Genomic DNA, 19441 nt, shown 5'->3' with positions numbered 1-19441 from the left:
CTTGTATTAATAAAAATGAAGGTGCTGTCACTTTAAAGATTAATCTATGGGAGCCATATTGTTGTGTAATAATTGGTGTTGCTAAAATTAACTAAGCTTCAGCAATTATGTAGTATTTTTGTAAAGCTGCAAATACGTTATTTCTGACTACAGTCTATAACTGTCGTATTATTTATTATTAGGGCATTGCAAATTATGTTTATGCTTTAAAATTTTACATTTATTAATGCTAGTCCTACTACACATTACATACATAAAATTAATATGAAAAATAAAATATACTAATATTTAATAGACAGAATTAAAAGCGCAAACAAACATTTAACCTAATTAACAGGCAGCTATGATGCATAAGTATGTTTATTTATTTTGACAAGCATTACATCTGTGTTTCATGAGCACAGCTAGAGACCAACAGAGACATGAAAACACTGTTAATTCCTCGTGTAATTTATGACAGGCTTTAGTTTAACCACTAGGAGGCACTTCACACATACTTGTCAAACGATTATCAAAGCTTTGTTGGCAACAGACAGACTTCATTGTTCCTTATAACCAACCCGGATAAAGACAATGTGATTCCGAACAGATGATCCTCACCAAAAAAATATGAATATTATAACATTTAATATTTTATTCCACACAAACTTTATTACATGCAATGCCATGCCCTATACATTATATATATATATAGTATATAAGTTTGCTAATCAATTTTTTAAAATAGTTAAAACTTGTAACTATTTTAGACAGCACCTAGTCCATTTTAATCTTAATTATATAATCCATTAGTCTATGTACAAAGTCTATAGTACAAAACGAAATCTGGATTTATCCTGGTACTAACCTCGGGACTGTTACATCCATCAAAAGTACAATGAGCATACTTTAAAAATAACAATATTCCCAACTGTTATTTATATATATTTATATACATGTACACACACGCACACACAGACAGACAGACAGACAGACAGACAGACAGACAGACAGACAGACAGACAGACAGACAGACAGACAGACAGACAGACAGATAGATAGATAGATAGATAGATAGATAGATAGATAGATAGATAGATAGATAGATAGATAGATAGATAGATAGATAGATAGATAGATAGATAGATGTGAGTTTGGTTTTTAAGGCTTTAATCTCATTTATTCTCTGGCACATTTACAGAGTGCTGTCTTGGATGTGTGTTTAATCTTATCTGCTTTGTCTGTATAAGCACTATTAAAATAATTTACATTCTCACTAGAGCTTGTCCATTTCTCTCATTAAATGAACATTCTACCAAAAAATGAAAATTTGCTGAAAATCTACTCAGGCCATCCAAGATATAAATGAGTTTGTTACAGATTTGGAGAAATTTAGCATTACATCACTTGCTCACCAGTGGATCCTCTGCAGCGCCGTCAGAACAAGTCCAAACAGATGATAAAAACATCACAATAATACACAAGTAATCCACATGACTCCAGTCCATCAGTCAATGTCTTCTGAAGCAAAAAGTTGTTTGTAAAAAAAGAAAAAGAAAAAAGAAATCCATCAGTAAGGTGGTAAGGTGTTTCAACTTTAAACCGTTACTTCAGAGTATGAGTTTGTAATCAAAATTGATTCCTCAAGTGAAAAAGTCTATCCCCTGTTGTCCTCTCACATCAAAATCAACTGACATATTTGTTCAGAACTATTCTGGACTGTTTTCGCTTGTAAACGGTGCTTGATTTGAGCATATTTCTTTCCTGATTCAGACAAAATAACTTTATTGATAAAGGACCAGTATTTTATCCAAAAGCAATGGTTTGAAGATAAAAACGTCTTGATGGGTTTGTTTATTACTCATGTGATTTCAAATTCTTTTAGTATTCATTTTATTCAAATTTAAAAAACGTCCCAACATTTCCGGAATTTGGGTTGTATTGTGAAGTGTTGCGTTTGTAATAATGTTTTATGCTTTATGTTTTTATCAGACTCTCATTCTGACGGCACCCATTCATCGCAGATGATCCATTGGTGCAAGTGATGTAATGCCAAAATTTCTCCACTATTCTTTAAAGACTCCATGAAATCAAGTTTTGTCATTTGTAGTCCATGTCTGTTGTCATTTCATGAAGATACATTGAACTGAGACAAATGCTATGGTATTAAAAAAATGCAGCCTTTGCATAAGAAGTATTTGCTGCAGGTGTTTAAGTTTAACTCTATTAGAATCAGAAACTAGCCTGTCAACATTTCTTATGCCTGAAGCTTAAAATTAAACAAGAACGAAAGCACCTAGAGTGCCAATCAATGCATCACGGCAAGTCATTTCAGTAGCTTGTAGTAATACTTCAGGCTTTTTACAACACTGATCAAAGTGCAAACCAATTAAGTCAGTGTAGTTAAGAACTGCCATGTGGTTTTGTTTGTGTGAGGCCATCAGACACTTCCTTTAGTTAATGTGTCCACACTCTAGCACAGATGAAATGAGACAGATGGTGCGAGAAAGTTAAAGGTGTGTGCAGTTGGGTGAGAAGGTGTGTGTGTGTGTGGGGGGGCATGCTCACTGTAATCTGAGAAAGTGAACGAGTGAACTTTGGATCTCTCAGCAGGCGTCGCCCTAAAGTCTGCTTCAGCTTTGTCACCTGAGTTACCACACAGGTCTGGTTGGTAACTGTGGTGATGGTGAATAATTGAGAGGGTAAGGCCGGACAAACTACACATCGATTCAGGAAGAGAGAGAGCTAGATAGAGAGAAAATAAACTTTTCAAAAGACATTCAGTTTAACTTATTTAACTGTTGTTTTGCTAAAAAGCTACACTCACATTTGCAAACACTCTCAGTCATGGAGGGAGACGCAGATGAAGATGACGAGACTTTTACTAACATCTCACTAGCTGATGATTCAGGTAAGACTTGCCTTGACTTGTCTTAAAGCTGATCTGAAACCACTTCTTTTTGTCCGGGAAACAGTTCAGTGATAGAACTGGGAAATGTAGGCCTACATGAATAGAAGCACACTCAATCTCATTATGGTAGAGTATTATATTAACACCAAACCTTGCATTCAATCTTTTGGTTCTTTATATAATAATATAAAACCTGTGCTAATTGAAAGAAAACAAGTTAATAAAAAGATTGAATCCAATATTTGGTAATAATATGGCATAACAAGAAGCTCATAAGCAATTTTTTTGTAGGCCGGTCATTTTTGAACAGGAACACCACAAAGGTGCAATAACATCAAAAGTATTTCTGGAAAGAAAAAAAAAAAAGAAAGAAAATCTGCTTTGGATACAAAAACTAAAGCAGTATCTCAGTGATACTGATGTAACACTGCCCACTTCATATTGTCTTTAAAAACTATGTACTACTAACATTTATATTAATAATTTGATACAATGCACTTACTGTGTACACACATGTTTTTACACTGTAGTTATATTTAAAAATAATAAAACATGTAATAACATAGGTATAGGTTTATGTAGTTGCATCAATAATTGCATGGTTGACCATAGCCAAACATTAAACCTATCCATACCACCAAATCTGCCCAAATCTTACCCTACCCCACCTCAACAGCCGCAAAAGTAATACAACATGAACTCAATAAGTACATACACCCAATTACTATTATTATCATCATCATCATAATCATTATTATTTTGTTTACATAAAGACAACTAATATTAAGTATCAGAATTATTTCACTTTCATTTTTTAAATGATGCATTAAGTATATTCTTTCAGCAGTAGGCTATACGTGCAATAACTTAAGTATCTAAATGCTTTACTGCTGTGCAGCATGTGGTTTTCTTGTCCAAATACAGGAATGAATGGAGAGGCATTGTGTCAACACATGTCAGAAACCTGCATAAGAGGCAGTAGGTGTGTGCTTGTGTACAGGGACTGTGCAGAGACGAGCTCACATATACAGTATAAGCATGTGTGAATAGCTACTGCCAGAGCAGTCAGTAAGTAGAACAAAGGCTGCATATTTCAGATGACTCACATCTACTCTGAGTGGTCATTTTAAAGGGATAGTTCACCTAAAAACGAAAAATCGTCATCATTTACTCACCCTCATGTAGTTTCCAAACCTTTATGACTTTACTTCTTGTGAGGAACACAAAAGCTGTTGGTGAGTACAGACTGGAGCTGGTTGTCACACTTACTACTAGAAAAAAGAAGAAGCTTTTGAACATTGCAACAGTTGTCAACCAGCAAAACAGAAACAGTACATATAACATATGTTGACCTTTTGTGACAACATGCTCCAACAGCTGGACATGTTGTCAAATTAAATGGGGTATGTTGATATTAAATCACCTATTATAAACCACAAAATGTAAGTATTAAAAACATATATGAAACAAAATAACATTAAAAAACTATTAAAACGTTGTTTTTGGCACACAAATATTGTAACTGATGCATTGCTAATACTTAAAACACATAGATATCTTTCCTCGTTCTGACATTTATGAAAAAATACCCTCCTAAGAACACAATTCATCAAAATCTTTCATCATTATGTAGTTGATTCCTAATACTCGAATGTTTGGCTGTTTGGTTTTATTGTGTTTTAGTTTAGGGGGCAGATTTAACAAGAATTATTTATAATTAGTATTAGAATGATTCTATGAGGTTATGTGACAGCAAAGTAGCGTACTGTCATATTAATGTTTTAAATTCAATTGTAACAAAAATTATTCTAATGAGTAGAAATGTTTATTAAGTTGCATACTGCATTCTTTGTCATAATAAAGGCAGTGTGCAGTAACCAGCATGCTATTGCTTTGTGCACAGCTTCATATTTATAGAGAGCTTTGTCTCCCTCTGTCGGTGCTTCTCGGTAGCGAGTGCATGCGAGAGAGAAACAGAAGCGATGAAGTAACGGATGGTCAGTATCATTACCTTGACATCAGCTTTCGAGGCTTAATAATTTTTGAACATCTTTAATAACGCGGATCGATTTAGTCTTGTATCAGGTAGGACTGTATGACAGTATCAGTGTGCTGGTGTGTGTTTATTTAAGTTCTTCATTATCACATGCGATATCATGTTTATCTCTCGGCGTTTATTTATTTTTTTTCTAATTAATTGCCTAATTGTTTATTAGATGCTGATTAACTAACTTAATTTTGATATTGGGGTAATTTAAAGCTGTTTCTAACAAGTCTTTTAGCGCCCAGGCTGCTGTAGCGGCCTGTAATGCATGAGAACCAATGGAGATGATGATTGGACGTGGCATGAAATAAAACTTCATAAAACTAAGTTAAAATATCATGTCTCGAGTACAAGTAGCAATATAATTACGTTTTAAGCATGTAATGTAAATGACAGTGATCTTATCTTTCTGTGAACTGTATTTCTTTATGTCAGGCGATGGTTTGTTGTGTTAGCCAATAGCTAACTGTATCATGATGCGCTGGGACCACGAAACGGCTTGGTTTACACTGTATTTGCGTGGTACTCCAACTAATACCATGAAATTACTTTTGTACATGTCCAAAAACAAACTACCTGTTTGTATTATAAGCGTATTTTAAATCACATTGATAATATCTCTCGCAGCTGACGGAAAACAGACAGTCCTGCGCTTCAGACCAGAGGACCAGTACAGCACCATGAACTGTGAGATTGATGGTAAATATCACCCACAATTTGATATAATATGTTATATCATGTTGTTAAAATGCATGTTTCTTCAGTTTAAGTTGCTTTGGAGCAATTGCAGATGTGCATGTGTGTTTTCAGGAGATATGGAGAATCGAGTTGAGCAAGAGGAGAAGACGAGACTCATAAACCAAGTGTTGGAGCTTCAGCACACACTTGAAGGTCTAAAAGTCTTTGAATGTACAATTTTATATAGGACTATTGTCTTAGTTGTTACTGTTGCTGTTTTGTTTTGTAACTGAATATACTCCCGTCATGTTTCTGTTTTGCCTCTAACCATTCTCCTCTGATCCACTCAGGCTCTCTAAATGGCTGCCGGAAAAAGCTAAGTGATGCACTCTAATGTGTTTTGTCTGTTTCCATCAGATCTCTCTGCGCGTGTGGACGCAGTGAAAGAGGAGAACCTTAAGCTCAAATCGGAGAACCAGGTTCTCGGGCAGTACATCGAGAACCTTATGTCTGCCTCCAGCGTGTTTCAGACCACTGACACCAAAAGCAAACGGAAATAACATACGGATCACGTCTACTTTATCCATCATCTCCTCTTTCCGGCATTCAAACTACTAGCTCATACATATAAGCCGCTGTTTGTTTTGTATTTATTTTGTTGTACAATTTACGGATGCATCTCTCAGCATGGTATGGATAATACTTGAATGGACTGAGCTGCTGCCTTTCCCTGTCAGCTGTGTTACAAGATATAACGGGATGCATGATGGTTTGTGATCAGATAAGTACAGAGCTGGTGTAATACCACTCCTGTATAATTCATTTAGCAGGTACATAATCAATCTCAAACCCTCTCATTGACTTCACAACCTTTTTAAATACTAGACAGCCAAAGTCAGGTTCTCTTAAAAATACACTTATGCCGAATTTCGGCTTTTTTGGCTTTCCACTGCTAACATTTACAATGTACAGCAAGATTGAACGCGGATCTGTTCTCTTGAAAGTGCATGACAACCCATAACTAAAGTGCATGATGTAAAAGGCTAAGGATGGATAACCTAAATTAGTCCTCCCTCACTTGGCATGTGATTTTTCTAGTTTAAACCAGGGTTACTGGCAATTATCTTAATGACAGTTGCTCAGCTGGTGCAGAAAGTATGCAATTTCTGTAATTTCCTGACCCACTGGTTTAAACAAAGTACCTCCTCATATGTTACATTATAAGAGGCCTTTGACTCACCAAATGACATTTAGTCACTTTCATACTTGGATTTACCTTAAAAGGTCTGACTAGCGCACAAACCCGACGTCTTTTGAGCAGGATCAATTGATTGAAACCGGCTTGCAGTGTAAACTGCAGCATTGTGTTGGAGAGTTTGCTCTTCATGGTCGTGTCCTTTGTATTGAGGGACTTAAAATGGATGAAATAAATGGATTTTAGCTTTTACTGCTTTCAAAGACTGAAGTGAGGTTGAGTCTGCTGAGTGATATTGATCTGATTTCTCCAAAGTGTCTGCTTGAGCGGCATTTATGAGGACAGATGCTCTGCTCTTTGCTCAGAGTTTGCTGATGTGAAATTTCACTTACTATGAATTATTGACATGACACTGAAGCATCTGCCACAACACTACATACTCAATCTGTTTAATATTATTTTTGTGAAAAATTTCATTTGTGTAATTTATGTTTGCAAGCACCCGATGTAAAGTACTGCCTGTTCTGAAAGTGTACATTTTATTTTGTTACAATTATGCCTTTAATAAAATACTTTGCCTTTGCACAAACTAATGTTCCTGGTGAAGTCATGTCAAAGGTGCACAGAAATTTCTAGTAAATATTTATTTCCAAGAGCAATGAACAGTTTGCAAACATGTAAACAAAAGGCTGTCCTTATAAGGCAGAGCACACAACCTAAAAAAAAGCAGAAAAACAAAACTGTTCATCACTTGAAAAACAACCTGTCTGCTTCCAAAGCTCAATGGTTTCATACATGGTGGTCAGTCTATTTTCAGTGTGCTTGTGTCTGGGTCTGCTGTTAGAGTGTGTCAGTGATGACGCGGAGCTGAGATCAGCTCTGACTGTGCGTAACGACTTTCTTCGATGCCAAAAAAGCAATACTGATTTGCATTCCTAGCACTTCACTGACCTAGATGTTTGGTGAAGGCAGCTCCCGGTTTGGCGGAGCTCTCCTCCAGAGCCTGCTAACAGTGGTAATGACAGTAGAATGCAAGATTAAAAAGTCCTATATCTAAACTCAATTGCATCATTTTTCAAACAAGATACAAACAATAAATACGATCAGAGCAATTTGATCATGTTAAAAAGCTCATAACTTAAAAACTCACAAGGAACTGAACCCTTTTTTTAATAACTTAAACAGAAACGTTGAGGTGATCATAAACTAGTTCGTCTTTCTAAAATATGCACTGTACATTTCCCTTCACAGTATTTAGACTTACTAGTAGGGAAACACTGGCCCAGTACTACTTGAATTGTAATCTAAAAAGAAAAAATAGGCAAAACTTGGAGCTAAAACTCAGCAGGTCTGACTTTTGTATCTAAATCCCAACTGTAACCAATAAGAACTAAGCGGAAGACTGAAAGAGGAGAGGCGAGGTTCAGTCGGTTGAAGATTGACCTCTTCAGGAGAGCGGCTAGGTTTGCCGTTTTTTTGCATGCTGAAGGGCATATTGCCGAAAGCATGCAGCAAAAAGAGGCAAAGGAAAGAGAGAAGGGAGGAAGAAACGTGGGGAAAATGTGGATTTTCAGTCCTTCCGTACTCTTCTCTTTCTCACAGCTTTAGCTTCTTCTCCTGTGCTCAGAATTCCTTCATCGGCGTCCTTCATCTGCAAAGACCCAAAACTGTCAGTCTAACAACAATCAGTGGATCTAGATAATTAGTGCAAACTGAAATCTCAGTTTAGCAAAACATGGCACAATCACATGGTGTTTCTTTAAAATAAATTCAAACACTGTGACTTATTCATAATATTTCTAGCAGGTTATTTCTAACTGTGTTAACACTGATGTCTACGGAAGCCCGTTTCCACCACTGTATGAAAATTTAAAAAAGGTAACTACAAGTTTTTATCTAAGAATTCTGCCGCAATTTAGATTTTTCTCAGAATTGTGAGTTATAGAAGTCAGAATTGTGGAATATAAAGTCACAACTGCGAGCTATAAAGCCAGAATTGTGAGTTATTATTATAATTCAGAGATAATGCCAGAAAATGTCTTTTTCCCCCCCTCAGAACTGGACTGTATACAAAGTTTATATCTCACAATTCTGAGAAAAAAAGTCAGAATTGTCCGTTTGTATCTCGCAATTCTGACTTCATTTCTCATAATTGCCAGTTTATCTCTCACAATTCTGACTTTTTTTTTCTCAGAATTGCGAGATATAAAAGTCAGAATTGTGGGATATAAAGTTAATATAAAATATTAACTATGAAGAATATTTTAAAAGACACCCTTTTTATTGCTAAAATTTAATTGAATCATTCAAATGTAATCTAGAAAAAAAATACAAAATAAAAAAAAAATTGAATTTGGGAAAATTGAACTAAATTTAAAAAAATAAATAAAACTACTCTAAATACTCTGAAAACAAACCATACTTTTATTAAACAGAGGTTTGCTAATGGTTTAAGTCTGTCAATATTGGTGCAACACTGCAGTTTATAGTGCTGTAGTAATTGGGGAAAGAGATCTGAAATGCTCCCACTTTTGGATGCAAAATATGTGAAAATATTTTAGTCAGAATTATTGCGTTCACTTCCAAATCTGCTCCATCTCTTTGACACACATGCATGCGCCGGCACTCACTCATTGAAGTCTGTGAAGTTAAAGCAGACTCACTTGCCGTCGGGGTAATTCTTTATGCAAAATGGAAGTACTTGCCCAATTTTATAACCATAAGATGTATGTTGTGCGCTGAGGAAAACAAATCTCAAACACATTAAACAGCACACATATATGAGAATAGGGCAAGAAGTGTAGGTTTATCATTCAGTTTATAAAGCACGTCTCATGTTTAAAGCAACTTTTCCAACAGTTCATTCTGTGTCTTTTGTTATTTTTCCAGAAGGGTTCGCAACATCGAAGTATAGCAAAATAAATGATACTATCAAATTATAGAGGGGGAACTTCGAGTTTTGAAATGACGTTTCATACACAGAGAAGTTCTGCACGTGCAGTAGTTAAAACAAAACTGTATTTGTTTGGTACACATGTGTATCGAAACAAGACAAATACCGAATATTTTCGGTATGAATACATGTACCGTTACACCCCTACTGGCTGTAGAAGACTAGTGGTGTGTTCACACCAAATGCGAAGCGAATATGCACATCACGTCACTCACTCTAGATTACTCACGGGATGTTTTTCGTATCACTTGCACGAATAAAAACATTGCGCGATCAACGTTGGTGGAGATAACTACGATTGATGCTTTATACCTGTTGTGGAAGTCCCATATACGCCGGAAAGCCAAACGTCGACGTGTCTGGGTTCACAGCACCATCCAGAGGCAGATGAGTATTAATCCTGCATTAATTAATCCCATTACATTTTATTATTGTATATACACTGACATTATTATTTTTTTTTTATTGATAGCAGCATCTCTGTAGCCATGCTAATAAAATACAACTACCACTACAACTGATTTTATGCTCCAGATACCTATATCATAAATTTCGGGGTGCCTAGGCGGCTACAATAATGCTCTCTTCCATTTTCTGATGCAACCGGACGTGTCAGTAAGCTCTTCGCTGAACGCGTCATATGAGTTTTCTGCTCAAGTTGAAATTTTTAAACTTGTGCGGAAGACGCGATTGAAGCGAATATTGCATGTTTGTGGCAAACACACCACGCATTTCGCGTCGCCCAGCACAAATTCGCCTCTATTTGCATCTTTGCATTGACTTTGTATGTAATCTACTCTTGCGAATAATTAAATTTGCGTTTGGTGTGAACACACCATAAGAGTCAATGCAAACTTGCTTACTTCATCCTCTGAGGGCGTGTCATTTGGCTTACTGGCCTCTTCTTCCTCTTCCTCCTCCTCTGTATCGCCACCATCTTTTCCAATGTCATTGTCCATCCCTTCCCCATTCTCATTACCTGAAAAGGGATCAGAAAAGAATTAAATTATGTATAACAACTATGCAAAAAAAGTACTTAAACAGCAAACAAGGAAAAATCATTTTACAAACCAGTAGCTTCAGTATCTTCCTCTGCTTTCGCTTCTTCATCTTCATCTTTCCCTTTTTCCACCTCGTCTTCCTCCTCCTCTTCTTCTGCTACCTCCTCTGGTTCAGCTTTGGGCTGATCGATTTTCTTGTATACATAGTCATCATCCGACTTCTGCAATACATATACAAGTGTGTGAGCTAAGCATGTTCAAGAAGCAGTTGGCCAAGTGGACAGAGACGTGCACCATCCTGTTCATATCTGGTGACAAACCTGTATAATGCTTCAGGGCAGGTCGCTCATTGCCTGTTGCTATGCTACCAATGATAAATACACATTAAGAGGATTTTGTACTTGCAAGCTAATCCTAAACACCCTAATCTTTAGCAATATATCAAATGGGGTTAGCATGGTAAACCAGATTTATCAACTGTGTTATGCTCAGAAAATAGCTGGCTGTAATGAGGTCTGTTTAAGTGGATCTCATCACACAGCAAACACATAACACAACAAAATACTGCATTTGAGCCAGGATTCTCAGAGTGACCAACAATAACAGAATTTTCATTTTTAGGTGAACTATCTGTTTAAATTAAAAGAGCAGACTGGCCATAAACATATCAGTATACAGAGGCTGTAGACACTTTTTTCCTAATAGACTAAATGCTAACCACATCCTTTAAACACACTTTTCAAAGCCACACGTTTTACCACATTCTAGTTTAGGTCTGAGGATGATAAGTGAATTTACAGAAAGGCAATCAGGAAATGTAACTACGTTCATTAAATCCATGCACAATATGCACAAGAAGTTGTTGTTAATCTTATGCTTAATATGCTGATAACGGTACTGGTTGTGTAGTACCATCTCTGGATATTGCTGTTGGTCGTTTAAAACTTCTAACATAACACAGCTGTCAAATATACAATGTTTACATCTCACTTTTTGACCAAAGCATCATGCTAGAATTTACTCTCGGTTTCTGTAAAAAGTAATGGTAATGCTCGTCTTCAAACACTGATATACCGCTCTGCGCTGTACAATATCTTTGCAGCACCAAAGTACAGCTATTATTAGGCAATTATTTCTGGACCTCTGGGACCTCAATGGTGGGTACAACCATGAACACAGTACCTCTTTTCTAAAGACTTACTAAAAAATTAATATATTTCCATCTTGGATGCTGATTGGTTGATACAGCATTTCAGCCCTAAAATGCCTTGCTTTAAAAATTGGCCTGAATTTCCAGTTCAGGAAGTACCAGTTCTTGTCAGGCAGCAATGAAACGAAACAAAACAAAACAAAATCTAACCAAACAAAACAAAGGTTTGGGGAAAGCTTAAGTTTTCTTTAAACATCTTGTACTGTATGTTCTAGCACATTTTGGTGCAGTGTTACAGCAGTTCTCCTCAGGATGAATCAATTGTGTAGTCCTCATTTGTAAGTAACTTTGAATAAAAGAGTCTGTTAAACGAATACATGTAAAATGTAAATGCAAGGCAAATGTGTACAGTTAATTGTGCATGTGTGTAGGCAGAGTGTTTGTTTTATTCTGCTTTGATTATGGTTATTCAGGACAGAATCTTTCTGTTGTGATGAAAACAGATTATGTAATGAATTATTACGCTGTACCCACACATCTATATGATTCACAGCAAAACACTGACAGCCTAAATATAAGATATGTACACCAGGCCTGCTACATCAAGTGTTTTATTCTGCATTCAATAGGATCTCCTCTGTGGGGTCAGGACGTACCTTTGGCCAGCAGAAGAGCACAGCCAGTCCAATAGGCAAACCAACGGTAAGGATGTAAACCACCCACAGCCAGGGCCTCTCTTCCGCAGCCAGTGCCAACTGACTCAACACTCCAGGCTAAGATAGAAAGAAACAGTCTGAGTATGTCAACCAAACTAAAGCCCAGTGAGCAATAACGCCCAGAGCAAAACGTGGGCGAGAGGCAGAGGCATACCTCATTGGCACTAGCCACCAGTTTTTTGAGTCCCCAGCTGTCTGCAGCCCAGCGGTCCGCCACTTCCTTTTCCGAGGTAATCATGAAATTGTCAAAGTAAATGTCAGAGGTCATAGACCACAGCTCAAGACCCACACCACTGAATGAATCCATCCTAAACGGGTGAAGATCCTCAAAGTAGTCAGGGTTTGCAATCTTCCGTGGACTCCACACACCCTGTAAACAAAGACATTGAATATAAATATCTTTTTGTGATACTTGAAGATCTTTGGTCATTGTATACAACTCATTAATTGAAATTTTGGCTAAAACAGCTGCAGTTTACAGCAAAGACAGGCTGAGTGTGACATGTGCTTGTACTGAATAAAATATGGGCACTTCAGCAGTATTTCCAGACTCCAGATGTTAATACCTGGTAGTTGAGGTTGTCTATGAGAGGAGCTTTCCATTTGCCCTTATACTGAGGATTGTTGATCATGGGCGGCTTCCATTCACCACAGCCAGAAGCAGCTGCACATGCTGGATTTGGCACCTGAGGAGCCTCCCATTCTCCATCCATTTCTTCATCCCTGAGAGAGAGGGGGGTGAAGAGAATATTACTGATGAGTTGCTATAAAAGGATGAAATAAGCTGAAATGAAAGCATAGGGTATTACATAGTGTATTACAAATGATTGTCTACCAGTACTATCAGATAAAAGGGGATAGACTGAGGAGTATAATATAATGAATGGAATAACTGCATAGTAATAATGTACTTGGCGTTGTACAAAATTTGCAGCACCAAAGATAACTGACTTTCTCATTTGAGCTGCCTCAGGAGATTTTTCTGTCCACAAAGGCCGAGCACGAATTCCAGCACAATGCTTCTATTTTAACGGTAAGAGTGTGTATCTATATCATGTTTGACAATTGTGTACAATAGTAATATCCAGGGATGAGCATTTGTCGAATTTCGCCATTTTGAATTGCAAATATGATAAATGCGATGTAATTTCTAACTTAATTCTACTTCTTGAACTTCCTTTATTTGTCTCTTTATTGATTCTCTTAATTTTCTCTTTTTAATAAGAAAGTGTCTCAAATTTGTATTTTTTTTTATGTCCATGTCTGGTCTGTGTTCAAAAAGGGTCATATCACATTAAATTTCTCATGACCATCAGTTTATAATCTTCACTGATAAAAATACAAAAAGCCTCTGGATTAAAAGAAAGACTTTATTTCTCACCAGTCATCAGGCTTTTCTGCAGTGGGGTCAGACACAAACTCTGGCTCATCTTCCAACCAACCCTCAGGCTTCACTGCATCAGGATCAGGCACCTTGGCTGGGGCATCCTCATCCCTAGATAGACAAAGAAAAAATGGGTCTTGACATAGCACTGCTGCTATTTGTTAAAGATAATATGACTTCATAACTTCACATGGTTCCCTACTTATATGAATATCATGTCTGTCGCTATGACTATGAAATTAAATACATAACCGTGAAGGTAATAGTTACAACAAAGTACTGTTTTACACAAGTAACTTTGGCAAGTAAACACAAATAAAAAGACACAAGCTATCAAACAATGGCCAAGTACATTCTTTGCATTTTGACTTATTCATAGATCTCACCAGTCTTCAGGTTTGACTGCTTCTGGGTCAGAGATTTTGGCTCTCTCATCCCAGTCCTCTGGCTTGGAGTCTTTGGGATCGTCAGTCTCTTTTGGAGGGTTCACAGGAGGAACGACATCTGTCAACAGACTTCCCCTGCTAACACTGGACTGGTCTATAAACATCTCGTAGCTATTGTCTGGATTTAAAACTGAGAAAAGGAGAAGAGAGTACAAATATTTATTTAATAATTCAATAAAAAAAATGATTGCATGCAAGCAGGATTGCTTTCATGGCTTTACATTAATGTCACGTTTCTTATATAATATGGTTGGTGAAACAATTTTTAGATTTCACCACCAGTTATTGCAATTGATTATTTATTATAACATTTATTAAATCTATATAATAACAGTAATAATAACAATAGCGTAATGAGTTTCCACATGCTTTCCATTATAGCAATATAAGTGTACACACCAAGTGTATAGAGGTGAGTCTTTTTATCGGTGTAGATCTTCTTCAGATCAATGTCTGGTCGTTTGGCATGTTTTTCTTCCACATCTCCATTAAGAGGGTTTTTATGTCTGAAGATGAAGTGCAGTTTGTAGTCCTCTCCGCATTTGTCCGGCCCAAACATGATGCTGTACGGTGTCCGGTCATGAAACTGCTCCTGTGAGTCAAAAGACACACACATCACCCCTAAAATATGCAATATCACTTATTTCCTTCACAATAGCAATTTTATATCATATTGCTGTTCAAATCCAGTATTTTACCATTTCAATTCCTATAAAATCTATTTACTTTGTATTTTATGTTATGTTTTTACAATCTTGTTCTGATCACATAAAGCAGTCAACAAACATACCAGGTCTAAATCTTCTGAGTCTGACAATAGCTTGATGTAAGCGCCGCCACAGTCAATTCCGTTTTGAAAGTTGACCTCATACCTGCATAGATTGGTTTTTGTTAGAATGCACAAGCTTTATTTTTCACATATCACAGAAATTGCATCTAAGAATCCCACTCACTGTACGATAAGGGGCTTGTCCTTAAATACAAAGGGTTTGTTAAGCAGAGCAGAGATGGCATGGTGCTTAGCACGAGATTTCAGAACCAAGCCCAAATCACCAGGCACCTTGTTTTCCTTCAGGGGCTCAACCTCCCATTTACCTACAGGCATGAAAAACATATAGAAACATGTTTTTGATTTTTTGATTTTTAAAGGATAACAGTTTTTAGAAGTTGGGTTCATGATCAAATATATTTTCAGTTTTATGTAAAATCAGACAATAACAAAGCAACGCTCAAAAATCACAAATGGAAATCATGCTGGAAAACTAACCGTCGTATTTTGCAATATCTTCATCAGCATCCTCTTTCATTGTTTTAGACACCTGCCAACTTCAGAAAATAATAAAACATGAAAAAGCTAACAAATAATCAAGCAACAAGTAAGAAGAAACCATGGAGTGTGAATAGAATATATAGGCCTATTCAAAATACAGGTGCTGGTCATATAATTAGAATATCATCAAAAGGTTGATTTATTTCACTAATTCCATTCAAAACGTGAAACTTGTATATTATATTCATTCATTACACACAGACTGATATATTTCAAATGTTTATTTCTTTTAATTTTGATGATTAGAGCTTACAGCTCATGAAAGTCAAAAATCAGTATCTCAAAATATTACAATATTTACATTTGAGTTTGAATAAATGACCATCACTACAGTATAAATTCTGGGTATCTCTTGAAACCACAATAATGGGGAAGACTGCTGACTTGGCAATGATCCAGAAGAGGAACATTGAGGCCCTCCACAAAGAGGGTAAGTCACAGAAGGTCATTACTGAAAGGTGTGGCTGTTTACAGAGTGCTGTATCAAAGCATATTAAATGCAAAGTTGACTGGAAGGAAGAATTTGGGTAGGAAAAGGTGCACAAGCAACAGGGATGACCGCAAGCTTGAGAATACAGTCAAGCAAAGCCGATTCAAACACTTGTGAGAGCTTCACAAGGAGAGAACTGAAGCTGGAGTCAGTGCATCAAGAGTCACCACGCTCAGACGTCTTCAGGAAAAGGGCTACCAAGCCACTTCTGAACCAGAGACAACGCCAGAAGCATCTTACCTGGGCTGTGGAGAAAAGAACTGGACTGTTGCTCAGTGGTCCAAAGTCCTCTTTTCAGATGAAAGTAAATTTTACATTTCATTTGGAAATCAAGGTCCCAGAGTCTGAAGGAAGAGTGGAGACAGAATCCATGTTGCTTGAAGTCCAGTGTGAAGTTTCCACAGTCAGTGATGATTTGGGCTGCCATGTCATCTGCTGGTGTTGGTCCACTGTGTTTTCTGAAGTCCACCGTCAACACAGCCATCTACCAGGAAATTTTAGAGCACTTCATGCTTCCTTCTGTTGACAAGCTTTATGGAGATGCTGATTTCATTTTCCAGCAGGACTTGGCACCTGCCCACACTGCCAAAGGTACCAAAAGCTGGTTCAATGACCATAGTGTTACTGTGCTTGATTGGCCAGCAACCGCTTGACCTGAACCCCATAGAGAATCTATGGGGTATTGTCAAGAGGAAGATGAGAGACACCAGACCCAACAATGCAGATGAGCTGAAGGCCACTATCAGAGCAACCTGGGCTCTCATAACACCTGAGCAGTGCCACAGACTGATCGACTCCATGCCACGCCGCATTGCTGCAGTAATTCAGGCAAAAGGAGCCCCAACTAAGTATTGAGTGCTGTACATGCTCATACTTTTCATTTTCATACTTTTCAGTTGGCCAAGATTTCTAAAAATCCTTTCTTTGTATTGGTCTTAAGTAATATTCTAATATTTTGAGATACTGATTTTTGACTTTCATGAGCTGTAAGCTCTAATCATCAAAATTAAAAGAAATAAACATTTGAAATATATCAGTCTGTGTGTAATGAATGAATATAATATACAAGTTTCACTTTTTGAATGGAATTAGTGAAATAAATCAACTTTTGATGATATTCTAATTATATGACCAGCACCTGTACATACTGTGATCATTAAATCATCACTGATTGGACAACACTCTGTGGAGAGCTATCAATTTATAAATATACAATCAGCTATCAATATTTATGGTCAGTTTACCCACAGAAAAGCTGTATTTTTAATGTGTTTATCAGCTAAATGTAACTGTTGTCAATAACTGTTTAGAAGGACAGTTCGAGAGTGATCTCAAAGCAAACATGCATGGATTACAAGCCACAAATTTTTAGAATATTAGAATAATTTGTGCAATGAAAGTCTGATAAGATTCACAAACCTGCTCAAAGACTCGTCATCAAATGTCGCAGTGAAGTACACTTCTCCTGTTGGAACTGGGGTCTTGTATGTTACCTATGCATGCCAAATAATGAATATTTACAAACGACATGAAATAGCTCATAACCCAAACTATTTAGTTTGAACACTGATCATGGATAACTCTAATGATACATATTTTGCTTTTGGTTTTTGATGAGCAGGATTTTACTCCCTCTCAAATATTTATTATTTGGAATGAGTGGTGACTTACCTCAAAAGACACATTGGCGTCTGCTTCAGTGCTTTCTCCGCTGTCTGTATCCATGTCCACATCTCCATCTTCCACTTGAGCCTCCTCTTCATCATCCAGCTCTTCTTTCTGGGCCCATGTTACCATGGAGATGGAGAGCAACAAGAGACACGTCCAGCCCCACCGCAACTTCATCTACAAAAAAATAAAAATAAAATAACGCATGACCAACAGAAAACACCTTAATAAAAACACGCACCATCAAAATGCTGTATTTTTTTATTTTTATTTTTTCATTTTATTTTCTTCTTTGGGGCGGGACGTCTTATCTTATGACACGCTGACCTCGATATCGATCGATATAACATCTGCCATCAGAAGAGGATCTTATTGCTTACTATCTCTATATTTTACCGCAAAACCTAATGTTTTATTAAATATCGACAGTTGACCAGAACAGCAAATAGCAGACGTTATGCCAACAGAAAAAAAAAACAAAAAAAAAACGAATAACAGGTTATCTTCAAAAATATTTACGTTAAATGCCATATTTTACAATTAACGTTAATCACAATCACCTCCAGCTCTTCGGCTTTGGGTTTCTTAAAATAGTCTTTTTTTTAATAGTATTACTTACAGTGTTTATAACACTATATATTACATTATAATAACGCCCTCTGGCTAGCTGCGGTACCGTTAGCTGAGTGATGACGATGAAGAAGAAGATGAAGATGATGATGGCTGTCTGCATGTTCAACGCTTATAGTGTTTAGCAAAATAAAAAATGTCTTTGTTCACTCACCTCCTCCGGCTGAATGAATATTGGCAATATTTCGGTTAACTGTAGCTGAAGCGGATGGGTTTGTCATCCAGTGTTTCGGCGCGAAGAGTCCGCTATGAATGAGAGCGATAGCCAGCGTTATCAGAAGCGCAGGACGCCACTGACAACCGCCCCTCTGCGATAAAAAAACACTTCCGCGACACCTGTCAAAATAAAAGTCCCGTTTATTTACACAAATATTTATTTGCCACTGCACTGCATGATAAAATCTACTTTCACATTTCACGCCAAAATAAAAGTCTCATTCATTTATCTAGTCATTTGCTGATTTCGGAACCGCATATTAGCATACTGCTTTATCTATTTTAGAAATAGTAAGATTAGTATGCTAGTACGGTGTTCTGCTCCTCTATGATAAAATCCACTTCCGCATCACCTATCAAAATAAAGGTCCCGTTAATTTATACAACCTTTTGTTTTTATATACCTTTTACACACTGGCACTTGATCTTCTGACTACTGTAATTAAAAACAGTTTTATTATCTTGAATGTTTTTCTGTATGTTTTCACAAAATAAAATCCGCTTATGCATCTCTTGTCTTATTACACCCATTTTTATAAGCACTGCATTCAGCATACTGCTTGTAATTAGTGTTACCAAGAAAAATGGTCAATATGCATTTTAAGTATTTCCAATTTGAAGTGTCTGAGTGATATTATTAGAGACGTACA

The 19441-nt window shown here is 36.8% G+C and overlaps 2 protein-coding genes and 1 long non-coding RNA gene across 11 annotated transcripts; 1 reads left to right on the top strand and 2 right to left on the bottom strand.

Annotated features, from left to right (window-relative positions):
• Positions 1-995: 995 nt before the first annotated feature.
• Positions 996-3011, bottom strand: LOC131542067 (uncharacterized). Its single transcript, XR_009271652.1, has 3 exons — positions 2807-3011; positions 2548-2724; positions 996-1500 (listed from the first exon to the last, which is right to left on the bottom strand). It is a non-coding gene; the product is annotated as an uncharacterized LOC131542067 (long non-coding RNA).
• scoca (short coiled-coil protein a) lies at positions 2684-7401 on the top strand. Of its 8 annotated transcripts, none has more exons than XM_058778309.1 (4): positions 2684-2890; positions 5562-5633; positions 5745-5825; positions 6030-7401. In XM_058778309.1, the coding sequence occupies exons 1-4, from the start codon at positions 2827-2829 to the stop codon at positions 6170-6172; spliced, it is 360 nt and encodes a 119-aa protein (XP_058634292.1). In that variant the 5' UTR covers positions 2684-2826; the 3' UTR covers positions 6173-7401. The 8 variants fall into 8 exon arrangements, with proteins under 8 accessions (XP_058634292.1, XP_058634300.1, XP_058634281.1 ...); XM_058778317.1 differs by having other exon boundaries at positions 5748-5825; positions 6030-7274; XM_058778298.1 differs by lacking the exon at positions 2684-2890 and adding an exon at positions 4773-4887 and having other exon boundaries at positions 5748-5825; positions 6030-7274.
• A 72-nt stretch (positions 7402-7473) lies between these two features.
• On the bottom strand, positions 7474-18888 carry clgn (calmegin). Of its 2 annotated transcripts, XR_009271644.1 has the most exons (16): positions 18730-18888; positions 17949-18122; positions 17697-17770; positions 15725-15783; positions 15411-15552; positions 15248-15329; positions 14857-15049; positions 14398-14587; positions 14009-14122; positions 13194-13350; positions 12782-12997; positions 12568-12684; positions 10832-10982; positions 10624-10739; positions 10073-10160; positions 7474-8458 (listed from the first exon to the last, which is right to left on the bottom strand). XR_009271644.1 is itself a non-coding variant. In XM_058778270.1 (15 exons), exons 2-15 carry the CDS (start codon positions 18120-18122, stop codon positions 8378-8380), a joined length of 1866 nt encoding a protein of 621 aa, XP_058634253.1. In that variant the 5' UTR covers positions 18730-18888; the 3' UTR covers positions 7476-8377. The 2 variants fall into 2 exon arrangements, 1 of the variants encoding a protein (XP_058634253.1); XM_058778270.1 differs by lacking the exon at positions 10073-10160 and having other exon boundaries at positions 7476-8458.
• Between the last annotated feature and the right edge of the window lie 553 nt (positions 18889-19441).

The sequence above is a fragment of the Onychostoma macrolepis genome, chromosome 01 (assembly GCF_012432095.1).
Source record: "Onychostoma macrolepis isolate SWU-2019 chromosome 01, ASM1243209v1, whole genome shotgun sequence".
Classification (NCBI taxonomy): Eukaryota; Metazoa; Chordata; class Actinopteri; order Cypriniformes; family Cyprinidae; genus Onychostoma; species Onychostoma macrolepis.
Note: the sequence above shows the minus strand (reverse complement) of the source record. Positions and strands in the feature narration are given on the sequence as shown.